Source organism: Prenolepis imparis, unplaced genomic scaffold (assembly GCF_030444845.1).
Source record: "Prenolepis imparis isolate NDT839.2.m4 unplaced genomic scaffold, iyPreImpa1.0 SCAF_9, whole genome shotgun sequence".
Taxonomy (NCBI): domain Eukaryota; kingdom Metazoa; phylum Arthropoda; class Insecta; order Hymenoptera; family Formicidae; genus Prenolepis; species Prenolepis imparis.
Window position 1 is genome coordinate 10,084,121 of NW_028141167.1, and position 14,406 is coordinate 10,098,526.

Below are 14,406 nucleotides of genomic sequence, written 5' to 3' on the forward strand. Positions count from 1 at the left end.
ATAAATCTTTGCAAAATACCGTAAATAGTCACATCAAATATCAAATATATTTCACAAATTTTTCTTCTACAAACACAGTTTACTTTAATTTTAATTACACTCATCGGTTTCTTTGGAAATCTAGCGTAAGTAGTGAGCGAAAGCAATAAAAAATAACTTACCACTTTTCTTTATAAACAATCGTGAATGCGATTGCAAAATTCCGCGCCGTACGAATTTTCATATATTCAACAGGTGATATGTCGCGACATGATTTTTTGAAAACTACGATTCGTCTGATCATCTTGTCAATTAACGAAATTTCCCTAGCCAGAACGAAATGTCATTGGTCGGTCGTGCGATCGCCGCGTGTAAATGACCCTGCAGGCTGCCCTCGCAGTGACGTGCTCTCTCCCCCCTCTGCCGTTCGGCGACGCGTCACCGAGCATGGCCGAGCGCGACCGAAGGCGGCCGAGCGAGCGCAGGCGGCGCTCGGCGGTGATTGGCCGGTCAGTCTCTTCTCGGACGGGCATGCGCGTGCACGCGGTTTCAAGTTGACGCTCCAAGGTCGTCCCGAACACGCTCGCCGAGCGACGCGGTGCATCGCGCCGACCAACGAGAGTCGTGGATTCGGGTCGGTCGCAGGCGATACCTGTCAGCACGCGGGGACAGAGAGCTCGAACTCGCCCGGAACCTGGTGCTCGAACGATCGCGTGGGTTCCCTGCGTTACGACCAACTTCCGACGAGACCCCGCCGAAGCGGGATTTAACGGTGTTGTGTTCGCCAGGTGTTGCCAGGTGTTACCAGGTGAATGTGCGAGCGTTTACCTTCCCGCGGGGCGAAGAAGAAATCGCGACGGTGACGAGGTGTGCGGTTTTATCTCTCGCGAAATCTTCCCCGCGAGACTCTATACTCGACCAAGTCTAACGTAACGTTCGCGCTGTGAAGTTAGCCGCGTATTTGAATCGCGTCATTCGCGTCACGAGAGGACGCGAGTGAAAACGCGAATTGAACTCTGGGAATATCGTTGATCTCGTTGATCCCGCGTCGGTTAAACGCCGAGAACAAGAATGGTGAATGGCGATCGGAGGTGAATGAGAAAAAGACATCTCGATCGATAGATCCCTCTCGTGTCTGTGGATTCTCACGTACGTGGGAAAGAGAGAAAAGAGAAAGGAGGGGAAAACACGAGACGATCCGCGTCGCCCTGCGAGGAATGCACAGCGGATTCGTGAATATTGTTTTTTTGAACAAAAAAAAGTGCAAGCAAGTTATGGGTGGTGCGGCACGATTTTTCCATAGTTATACGTGTTTGTACATTCTTCCGTTAGAACGGTGAACGGCAGAGCGCATATTTCGACCAGAGATCGACACGTTCGACGAAAAAGGTGGCAGCAGCGGGGCGGGGGGGAGGTGAGGTGAATAGGTGAAGCGGGTATCGCGCGGAATGCGGGACGCGAGTGTACGTGAAACGAAGACGCGCCGCGGTTCGCCGTGATTGGCGTAACTCGTAAAGTTGCGCTCCTTCCGGAGCCTCTTACGTGCGGCAGTGACGAAGAAGGTGCAGGCGAAGACGGCGGAGAAGAAAGAGGAATAAAGGGGGGAGGTGAGGTCAACGAGAGGATGGAGCGGCGACCGGCGGCGACCTCCGCGAGGACGCGCAGCCTTCTTACCGGCCTCTGCCTCGTCTGGATCATCGGCAGCATCTGTGCTACTGGTGAGTCCTGAGAGCACGATTTATTTGATTTCGCGGATCCTTTCGATAACCTGCGTTCGAAAGCGTTTCGATATATATATACAATATGATTTGAATCAGATTTCAAGTCTTGATAAATGCGAATTTATTTGCGCTGATCATAAGCGATTGTTGCGTCTTCTGAACGTCGTCACAATGATTATTAGGAAAATTGTGATAGACGAACGACATGAAATATTATTTTACTGAAGCTATCTTTGAAAATTTCTGCGAAAATTGAAATGGAAAATATTCGAGAAACAAGGGAAAAGAGGAAGGGGAAAGCAAGGTCGAGAGATCCACCGGCCTGAGAGTTTGAGATCGAACATCTGTCTTGGATCATTTTTTCTCTCTCTTTTGCTTTGTGCAGCATCCGCTTTGAAAGATTCTCAAGTGTCGTACGCGTCATAATACTATAGTATAAATAAAACCAATGACTGATGAAATTTCCCCAAACATCTAATAATGTAATACGAATCAAAATTACAAGAGATTAATGTTTACAAAATAAGAGAGTTACAAAAGAGAAAATTTAAAGAGATTTACAATTCAAGTAACTACATTTAAATCCTTTATATACAGGCTGCTTCAAAACTCGAATTTATGCAGCAAAAATAATTTAAATAATAATATAATCAAAATTTTTTACATTTAATTAAATAAAATATTTAATAAAAATATTTATTAGAATATTATTATAGTAGATATATTTGAAAATATTTATAATATTTAAAAAATATTTTATTAAACGTAAAATAATTATAATAAATATTATTATATATAAAAATAATAATTTATATCATTTCTCTTATTAAGGAAACTTATTAAGGAACTTATTTATTAAAGCTTGATTGCACCAACATCATTTTGATTTTAAGCGAGACTTAAATATGTGTTTGTGTCTATATATTTCGAAAGAAAGATAAAGATAGATATATATTTAAGTCTCGTTAAAGCCAAAATAACGTTGGTGCAATCGAGCCTAAGGAAATAATATTTGTTGAAGAGAATATATGGAATTTATTTACAAAAGAGATAATCCAGTTTACGTAAACACATTAATGAATGCTGTGTGTGAACGCTATGTCGCACGTGACTCGCACGATGATTACTTCTCAATAAACGTCATTAGAAACCCCCGATGGACCAGCACGTCGAGGGAAAATCTGCGAAATCTCCCCTGCAGCGGTCGAGTGTGGCGTAGGAGCGACCCTAATTGAGATTTATTACGACGTTAATCCGGAGCAATTGTGCGAACGAAGTTAAACCCGTTGACCTCTCGTCTCGATTGTCGGGGAGGATGGCTGTGAGCACGTGCCGCACGAGGACAATTCCGAATTAACCCTTTCCATTCATATTTCACGTTTTATCTCACGTTTAAAAAGTATAATATACCATATGTGCACAATACAAATTTAATAAATAGATGCAAAATATATTTCCGCGAAGCTGCACTGAAAACAAAATTTGTTAACTTGACTAAACCTTTCAACTAAATATTATTTTGTTAATTAAACATATAGAAATATTTAAATTAAATATAACATATTAAATCTAACAAGACGTATATTTGACTTAAATACCAATATATGTTCAATTAACAAAATAATAATTTAGTTGAAAGGTTTAGTTAAGTTAACAAATTTTTTGTTCAGTGTAGATTGAACGTGGCATCTGAGAGAGAATTATAAAATATAACAAATATTATAGAGAATTTTTATATATAGAGAAAAATATATTATAGAGAAAAATATTAAGTATTAATAAATATAATTAAGATAAAGTAATAAAGTAAAATTAAACGAAGTGGAAGAGAGCAAACGGAAGCTGTTCTTACTATTCGCGAGAAATATTTTGCATCTTTTCCTTGACGTTCTGAATTGTCGAACAGCCAAATCTTAAGGCAATTGAGATTCTGTCAAACAGTTTGATCATTGATTTAGATTCAAAGCGTACAAATTGGTCGAACTTGAATCTTCTACTTTGAATTGTTTGAATCTCTTTTGTTCCGAATTTAAAAGTCGCTCGTGCCATTCCGGTTTGTCTTTGATACATACAGAAGCAAAAGAAAAAGAAGAAGAAAAAACAATGTCTTCATTTTGCTTCTGGCACGCGTTTCTACGTCTTAAAATGAGGACAGACCGTCATTGATTAAATTTCCCTTAAACAACGTCGAGCATTGATACCGGTCGCCCAACAGATAAAGGGTGATAAGAGCCGCGATACATATAGGACCTTCGTTCTTTCGTCGAATCGTATATTCTATTTTTTCTGTCTCGTCGACAGAATATAAATTCTCGCGCCGTAGACAGTCTTGCTTGATGACACTCGTGATAACCGCAGAAAATCGCGAAATATCCGTTCTACTTGGATTTCTAGCAGGTAGCTCTGTATGTACATGCCTCGAAACGTGTGTAAAACACAACGATATATAATACAATAATAAAATAATATTAATACAAAATATTAAAAATAATTAATATTAATATTAAAATAAATATTAATTGTATTTTGTATTATATTATTATATTATACCATTATATCATCATTATTATCTAATGAACTTAATTGAAAAAAGTATATAAAAAATGCGTACATTCAGTAACCTGTGTATAAAAGTCAGAAAGTAGAAACCGGTAGTAATAAAAGCTATTGCCAGTAATGGTAACCGTATACACGTACGTGTGTACTATGAAAGGTATCTATCATTGTAGCGTCAGCTTGTCCAAGGTACAATAGAGGACAAGGGTCTTTACCTGATCCTCCACACAAGTCCCTTCTCTCAGCCCCCCTCACCCGCATGTAGAATAAGTCCTCCACCTTTCTATAGTCTTTTACTCACTGTATCGAACGCGAGTACCTTTCTTCGGCTAGGTAAGGCTATTGAGCCCAAACCTTGAAGAGAACAAACTCTCTAGATTAGGTGCTCGAAAAGAAACGTGACGAATTCCGTAAGAGACTAAAGTGGTAAAAAGAAACGCAAAATTGCATTTACTAACTGCAGATTTCCAGCTAATCTCTTTATTTTCTTTCATAACGAAAATCTTGAAGATCATCATCGTAATTTATAATATTGCACATTTTCCTAAGCTTTTTAAAATTTTATCAAAGTAAAGTCTACTGAGATTAACCGAAACAATTTTTTTCATGTATCTATTTTATATTTATTTTATTTTCCATTTATATTTTATTTTTTATTTTTCGTTTTTTTTCTATCTATTTTCTATCTATTTTATATTTATCTATATATTTTCATTTTCTGAAGCTTGATTTTTTGAAAATTTTATCTCTGAAACGCTTTTTACGTGTGTTTTTGACATTTTTGTAAAAGAAAAATCGACTCAAAATGAACAAGAAAGGTTTGTGAAAAAAATGCATTTAGTGAGGGATACCGTGTATAATATTTTTATCGCTACACCATTTTCGACGCAACGTCGTCGACGGCACGTTAATGATTTCTGCGAGTCGCGGTGACGAACAAAAACTCGACAGCCGGTGGAGATGATTCGCGGCCTTTACCGGTCTCGAGCGGCCTTAGGCCGTTATCCTCTCAGAGCTCAGAGCCGCCGTTCTTCGGGCGACCGGATGTGCCGACCATCCGTTTTGCTTTTACTTCTCCATCTTTACCGTGTCATCTTCATTATCGTTATCATCTACCTGTTCTTCTCGTCGTTGATATCTTCCTTTCTCTCTCTTTCTCTCGCGCGCATTTTGCTTTCTTATATATTTTTCTTACTTTCCTTCTTCCTTTTTGCCGATTATAGTATGCTCGAGTGATTTTATTGGGACGGGAAGAATATAAACGAGCAATAAAAAGTATCAAGTGCACGTTGTTATATTTTCATAGAAATGCGTCCTTATTTTTTTTAAGGAAAACAATTTTGTCAAAGAGTTTTGCGCAAAGACACTCGATAGAAAATATACTTAACTATGTCGAAAGAAGCTTATATACAAGCGAACAAAGAAGGAACATACGAGAGAAAAAGAAATATATCGGACACGCAAACCGGAAGGCCTTTGAATTCCTGACCCACCGTTTTGTTTCCCGTCATTCACGGCGGTAAACTCTTCATCGGGCCTTCCTCGTCGGCTTCTCTCCGAAGGAGAGGCGGAACATTCGGAATGCCAGGAGAAGCGTTTGTTTGCTCTCACCGCTATTGTCTCGACCTCGTTACCGCGTAGTCGCGGCAACGACAAAAAGCATCGGGCCCCAGGTCCTCCATGTGTGTATGAGTCTGTGTATGTAATTCCCATTATTATTCGCCATGGAAACTCGTCGACGCGAAGCGACGCCACGGAACGCGGCGTAGCCGGTGCACCAGGGGCCACTGACCGTCCCCCCCGACAAGGCTTTCTCGTCTTTCATGGGTTCTTCTTCTTCTTCTTCTCCTTCGTCCTCTCCTCTCCCTTCTTCATCTTCTTTCGTAGGTTCTTCTCGGTTTTATTCCCTTAGTTCAACCGCATCGCGTCATAAATAGGAACTTCTTACTGCAGAGTACTTACAGTAGACGCAAGCTTAATATATTCTCGCTTCTATATTTCGCGAAATTTGCCTTCTATTTGCAACAATTTCTCAAATATATTTAATTTTAAATCTAATAATTGTAGCTTGAATTCTCGCCAACGAAGCTCTCGAGTATCTTTGTCCCTTTTGCCGCAAATTGTTTCGTTTTTTTTGGTTGCTCGCCAATGTTAGATACCTGAAGAGCTCATTCCGATGCCGCGCCGATTACTCCAGAGCGAGCTCGGTAATCACGTTCCCAGCAAATTACCCGTGCGAAGAGACTCGGGAGAAACTCGCTTCTTTCTCGTTTTCCTTTCATACTCGCGCAGTCGTAAATGTATTAGTATTTTATATTGTGCCTTTTCTTTCTCTTTTTTTATTTATTTAGACACAGATGTGCATAAAATATAGCTTAAAATGTAACGATATGCAGAGAGGAATAAAAAACCGTATATATAGATGCAAGAGATGAATTCAATTCATAACTCTTCAGCATGGAGAACACTCTTCGTCTCACGATAAATGTAATATCTTCGTCGAGCGCAGGCGGTGGAAAGAAATTGCGAAACGCGTGGCATACGTTTCTGTCACGCCCAGAGGTAGGCAAATTATATACGGCTGTCTCTGTTCGTCGTTCTTTGCATTATTTCCCAACGTGAATCGAAGCAAGTGCATTCTCGCTTTGCGATTCTCCTCGCGCGTCTTTTTCGTCTTTATGTGTGCGTTTTATGTTTTATTTCTTCCGCGTTTTCTTTGTTCCACCGTTGACCACGCATCGCGGAAGAATTGTCGGTGGAAAGTGAAAATATCGGGTAAACTCGTTGCACATGCACGTGTCTTTCTCTCTCTGGCTTGCATTTTGCGCAACTCTCGCTCAAGGTCCATATCGGTAACGGAAATTCTCGCTCACCTGAGCACGAGCGCGAAAGGACATTAGAGACGCATAACTTTAATCTGGTTCCGATATATCCTGCATTCCTCGAACGAATTAATCATCGATGGTTGCGTCACGCTTTATTTATAAGTTGTGCAACGGATGACTCTCCTCGAGATGCGCCACCGAGTTACCTTTATCTCGAGAAATAACTGCATATTATTAGTAGCTTCTTGAGTTTTCCTTTTGGTACACAGAAAAAATATCTTGACGTTCGCTCAAGATTCTCTTCGCGACTCAAAGTGCGAAGCGCAAAATAAATGAAAATAAATGAAAAGCTTTGGTACCACCTGGTACCAGGTACATTGAGAGAATTTTCTTTTAAAATTTATCCGAGTTTATCTTAAAAATCATGGTAATCGTGGAACAATATGGTATGGAAAGAATTTTATGAGAATTTCTCTGATTACTATGCAGTTTAATAAAATTAATCAAACATGTTTTATATTTTATTGTGATAGATATTATTATTTTTATTGTGATAAATATTAATCAGAGAAATTTTCATAAAATTCTTTCCATACCAGATTGTTCCACGATTGTTCCATGATTTTCAAGATAAATTTTAAAAGAAAATTCTCTCAGTGTACCTGGTACCAGGTGGTACCAAAGCTTTTCATTTCTTTTCATTTATTTTGCACTTCGCACTTTGAGTCGCGAAGAGAATCTTAAGCGAATGTCAAGATATTTTAATATTTTCTGATGAGAATCTATCTTTTAAAGATACAAGATCATCGCGTAAATAAATTTGTCAAGGATGCTGCAGTGTGTCGAGATGTATCCTCTCAGGTTCGCACGGTTCCTTTCTTCTCTTCGATTTTCTCCGCGTCTTTCCTTTGTTGTTCCTGACCGCGGTTTCCTGTGAGTTTCGTGTGAGAGGAATCAATGTCGATCTGTGTCTAAATCGTTCGCGATCTCCGGCGTCCCTTCGGGCGATTTTCTACGTCCTTTCGCGAGACGAGTTTCCCTTACGACGAGAATCAGATCCGTAAAGAGGACGAAGGGCGAGAGATGAAGAACGTCACGCGAAAGACAGAACTGTGAGAAATTGCTCTGAACGCTCTTCGGGATCACGATCTGATCTAAACATAAGTCTGCATTGCAATCCGAAGACTCTTCTTTTGTTAATTTATTTTGGGTTAATATTTCAATATTTTAGATAGTAATAGTAGAAAATCATTTTTTGAATAACTGATATGTAGACATAATACGACATAATATTAAATCGAATTCTATTTAAAATTTTACATGTATATAATACAGAAACCTTTTGAAGAAATAAATTATACTCTAATATGCGACGCATAAAATTATAAATAAATCATAAATAAATTTCTGTCTCGAGACAGAGAATCATCCATCATTTGAACTCGCTTGAAAGCAATATAATATTTATCAGCGAATCGCGTAGAATGTCTCTTATTAAAAGTGTCTTAACACGTGTAATAATTTAAATTTCTTTTTGTTACAACTATTATTATACAACGTACAAATATTTTGCAGAATATTGTGCATATTAAGGACACTTTGACCCGCTGCAATTTTATTTCTTACGGCGCAGCGAGACGGAAAAAAAGAAACCCGCACTGCGGGTGAAGTACAATTCTCGTAAACGCGTTTTTACTCCACGTTGTTATGCGTTCACGCAATGCCAAGTCACGATGACAGGGTAAAGCAGGATTTATTCAAGGCCGTAAAATGAGCCACGCACAGAAACCGTCCGCATAATACTCCGCCACTAGTGTAGAGTCTGTCTCGACACTGCACGTGTGCATTCAGTGCACGCACGACCAGAAATAAAGTTACTGGGCCTCGTGACACACGGATGGTTTTTTTCAAGAGTGCATTGCGTGTATCGCAAACCACTAGTTTACTTTAATTCAGTACAGTTTACCTCAGCTGTTTTATTATCTCGTCATTAATCAGGCGCAAATAAATGGAGATCTTCCGCATTGTTAATTAAATATTCGGGATGAAGAACAAGGGCGTGTGTCTCTCATTTTTTATCCCGCGTTAAGCAGAAAATGAGGGGAAAATAAATAATATATGTATATATTATATATACAATTAAAAAAATATATAATATAAATATATATATATAATATTAAATAAAATAAATAAAGGATAAAATATAGATCCGTGCCGTCTGTGCCTGGTTGAAACATTTTTACCTCCATGATTGCGAAAAGGGGTGCTGGGCAATTGTTATTAACGCATCGCTAGTATGTCCATTGGGGTACTCGCTAAAGGACCACCCTTCAAAGAGCATCCTTGCATCCCTATGTGCATCACACTTGTACTGCACATAAGTTTTAAACCCCATTTACAACCCCGCGACGCACATGCTCTCGACACAGCTGCCCCGTTCGTTTTGTTCCAGATTGTTCACTGAACTTCGAGCCCACCCCCATCCCCCTCTATCTATCCTTCGATGCATCCGCGCGTGCATAACAAGATCGAGGGACGGAATGCATCCGCGCCGAAAACTTTACGGTGCAGCGCGTCGCGGTGCACTTTACAGCGTAAATTTATCAGCTCGTGTGAATTTAACACTCGCCTGACTAACGCACGTGGAAGGATATCCGAGTTGCATTTGCGCGCGATGTGATCCTTATGAAACTTTTCTTCAATCGGAAATTTTGGGCCGATGGCTCTCTCTTTTTCTTTTTCCCGCGCACGATGAGAAAAATATTTCTCGAAAATGTACGACGATCGATATGAAATATTGTTTAACAATCTACCTACCACATATATGTTTCGACAATATTGATTTTCTCATGTGGAAACAATAAGAAGGAAATCACTTCTAGACATACTCAAAATAAATTAGGAGACATACGTATATATTTATAAATGTATAAAGAGTATATATATTTTATATATATTTAAAAATATATATAAAAATATATAAAATATATATTTTATATATTATTTATAAATAACAAAAATATATATTTATAAAATAATGAAAGCGATAACCAAATATTGACGATAAATGAATAAAGTTTTAAAAGAGAAATAATTAGATTAGAATGAACAAAGAGAGATAGGAAACTCGACAATCGGGATGTATATAGTACGGCTAGATAAATGGATTCCGTCTATGGGAATATATCTCCGGTGGGAATCTGCGTGTGCTAATTCAGAGTTGTGCCTCGTTGAACAAGCGGTTTTTAAACGCTCGGCCAGCACCGTTGTTGCGATAACAGAACAGGCCCAACGCGCTACTCGCATATGAGCGACTTGCAATTTCTCGCAACGATGCGTCTTTAACTATTAATCACCGCAATCGCCGACGTACGGATGGGAGAATGCGAAGACAAAGCTTAGACAACGAGAACCGAAGGTGTGTATACTTACGAAGAAGAACAGATATTAACGTCATGCGATTATGCAGATTGCTTAAAATATAAGATACCGAAGAGAACAATTATTTCTTTTCCTGTTTTGTGTATTAGATCGAAACGAGATTAAGAAAGTGGCTTCTGAGAAACATTTTAGTGAATTTTTTTTTATTTATGTATATTTTATTTCCTTAACTATTAGCTGAATTGTATATTTATTTATATCGCACGATAATATATCCACCCACAAATTACATATATCGGTTTCTGTCACATTATCGCTTATAAATTAGATGCTGGGAAGACAAGTCACTCGTTCAGGATTCAAGTAAACGATCGTGGTTGAAAAAAAATTTCATTGGATTAGAAAATCTCTTTGACGGCTCGTTAAAGTCGACCGCATTCTCCGACGCGGGCTGTTTACGCTCAATAGAGCATGCTCGAACTAACTCAATTTTCGCCTTTTTTTTTTTACGAGGTTCCGAACGTGCGTCGACCCCGCTGACAACACGTGGCAGTAATTTCGTGCGAGTTTACGTGCCTTAGCTCTTGCCCGGTACCATATGCGATCCAGACTGCACTTTTTAGTAAATGCACGTTCATCGGCGAATAGTTATTTCCAGATAAACTTTCTTAAAAAAGAGAAAGTGCACTTCTTTCTTCAATGTTCGGATTGATCAATTCGGCTATCATTGTTAATGAAAGTTAATCCAATATTAATTGCATCGTATATGCAATATTGGTTTTGAATCCACGATTTTCAAATAATTTACGAGAACAAAGTATGTTAATGAATATATTATGTCTGTTACATTTTAATATGTATTTATAAAATATAATTTTTATTAATTATTAATTTATTCTATAAAAAGAATATATATATACTTTTTTATTGTAAAATGCTACAATGCCATTTATTTCTTGATCAAAATGCGTTTTCAAGATAAATCTCTTAAAACAGATTTATGAAACTATTTTACCAGAAAATTGAAGAAAACTTTTAAACTAAAGGAATCTAAAGACAAGAGAAAAGAGAAAGGATTAGATAAAGACGTGATGAACGACGCAATGCATTTATTTGAACGACACTTCCGAAATTGTAGGGTATTATGGCGTCTTTGGGATAAATAAACATAATGCTCGTAGGAAAAATATTTTCCTCGTCAACGTTCTAAATCTCTCGAGATGCAGCTTGAGATGCAACGCCGCGATCAAAACCACTTTCGCACCCTTATGGGTGCAATCTCGGCGAAATCTCGCGTGATTCTTTTCGCGCTGCAAAACCCCGTAAGCCTTTCTACGCGATGTAACAAAGGAAATAACCGCAACCAGTCTCGAAGGCTACGGTTGTCCTAATTTCCCGACAACGGCGAACAATAGTGTGTGCAATAAGGATTTCGTAAATGATACGCGTGACAGATGCTGCAAGCTAGAACTCTGCATAATTTGCGAGGGTTTACGGTATTTACGGTATTTATTGAAAAATCATGAAACGTTTTTCTATCGTTTATTGCATTTCGAGAGTTGTGTACGTAGAAATAAATATAAAAGAGAGGAAACTTGCGCAAGGTTAATTTAATGTGGGGTCACGGCCTCGCCTTCTGCAAGTGCCAATGCTCTTTCTAAATTCCAATCTCGACCGTGAAACTCGCTCGTTTCGCGTCTCGGTCTATTGGCGAACAGCCAAATATCCCTGGTCTCAACTGCCACCGACTTTTCGTACACAAGCTAGTTGTTCGAGCACATTCCATCGAGCGATGTCTCGTAGATAGACGTTGCAAAGATAACGAGTGTCATGGAAAAATAAAAATACGCTTATTTCAGCTTTATCAAAATTAAATTGTTATTGTAAAATGTTAACTTCACAAGGCGAGACATTCTTCGTCAAGAAAAATTCACTCGAGAAACTTGACAAGAAATAACGTTACGTGTATTTTTTCCTTAATATTATATATGTAAATTGTGTCTGGAAAGTTGCACGAGGAAGGCTTATCGCGTGTTATGTCATTTAAATCGATTGATCGCCGCTTGAGCGAACTTTGGATAATAGTAGCTGGAATAATAGTTGATTAGGGATTAATTAGAAACTCGCAAGTCTCTACCTTGATTTGCATGATTGTAATTATATTTTTACATCCACGTGTTTGTCCTTCTTTACTATTTGACAGAACACGCGAGCATAATTTCAGTATCGATTTAACACGAAGGTGAGTCCGACAAAAGGTTTCCTTTTACGCAACATATTGAGTCGAGTTTTATATTCCTTGAAAGTAGAAAAAAATATATCACGGTTTAGAAAGTCGTCTTACTCAAAATCGTTTTTACGAAGGACTTATTTTTTTTTGTTTCATAACTGCTTATCGCAATTTGGAAACTATCTTGCCAAATTTTGAATTTTACACAATTTTATTTTATGCAAAGTAAGGCATAACATGAAATTATATTTGGAAATTAGGAAAAAATGAAAAGAAAGTTTCCGGTAGAATCCCTTCCTATAAGAGGTGAAGCGGCGCCGAAAAACATCTGCAATGTGACGCGTCCCAGAAGAACTCGGGGTTGACCACCTGCAGACTGCAGTGAAGAGGGAGTTATGCACCCCTCAGCTGCAATATAGCTGTGGCTGCGTGCAGTAAGACGCAATGCGCAACATTTTGCGGTGCCCCGCCCCTTATCTACCGGATACCTTCGTTCGAATTCGAATGCGCCAGATTCATTTTCAAAATTTTTAATTTTACACACTACACTTGATTCCCAAACTCTCTCTTTCTATGCATATTTCGTTGCGCTCCAGTTGCGCGCTGAAAAATCACTCACAAAAAATTGCATGCATCAAAATCATCTCCTATTACATAATACGTGATTTATACTCATTTCTCTTACTATATAACACTTAATTTACGGTTCAATGTATTCTAAACTCTCTATTTCTCAACGTATATTTCGTATATTTCGTTGCACTTCAATTATAGTTGAAAAATTACTTACAAAACATTTTTTGCGTTATAAAATATAATATATAATTATAATAAAATATAAAAATTAAAATATTTTCTTTTTATAATTTTTTAATTCTTACTTTTATAATTTATATAATATTAAATTAATTTTTATATATTTATTTTTTTCTTTTATATAAAATTTAATTTACTATTCTGTATATATTCTTTATTTTCAAGCATTTAAATTATTTCCAACAAACATCTATTTCACAAAATTCCACTTTCCTGCTAACAATAAGCAGAACGTGCCAGCTTTATTCCTCTCTCGTAAGGATATCGTTTGTCATATATGCGTCCTTCGCAACGCGTTGTCAGCAACCGAATTCTACCGGCTCGGTCGCTTAAAAGATGAATGGACCGACCGAGGATTCTGGGTCACGAGCGCGAAAGAAGAATTTCTTCATTTACTAGACAACTAAAAGCCTTTCGTTCGCGAACCGCGTTCACGCCCCTCTGTAAACGTGCCACCCCGTTTCACCCTTGATGACAGCTGCATCGTTTAAAATAGGGGTTTCTTTAGCGGACTCTTCTTGCATGTATATATGTGGATATGAGCATATGTTCAACGAATCACGCAATGATTGTCACTATAGCGACGTCTAAACCTTCGTTTTACATATAATCCATAGAATGGAATATTTAATTTGAATCTACATTCTGCTTCATTAAATATTTATAAAATATATTAATAAAATATTATATAATTAAGATTTAATTTAATTATATCATCTGTATACTTTTATTTCGTGACTTTTAATTATTTTAGAGAACTGATCAAGAATATGGCTAAATTTAATTAGTAAGTTTAATATTATTATAAAACTATACAAAGAATTAATTAACATGAGTATTACTTAATATTTTATAGACAGTTTTTTTTACAAAAATAGAAAAATAAGTAAAGAATTAT

General features: G+C 37.7%; 1 protein-coding gene across 4 annotated transcripts in view; it reads left to right on the forward strand.

Moving 5' to 3' along the window:
* Positions 1-509: 509 nt before the first annotated feature.
* The window catches only part of Sdk (sidekick cell adhesion molecule), a 35,100-nt gene continuing 21,203 nt past the window's right edge, over positions 510-14,406 (forward strand). For 3 of the 4 annotated variants that reach the window (XM_083047289.1, XM_083047290.1, XM_083047291.1), the window contains exon 1: positions 510-1,697. In XM_083047289.1, the coding sequence (XP_082903415.1) occupies positions 1,604-1,697 (94 nt within the window). In that variant the 5' untranslated portion in view covers positions 510-1,603. The remainder of the gene's footprint in view (positions 1,698-14,406) is intronic. The other variant, XM_083047288.1, reaches the window with a different exon arrangement.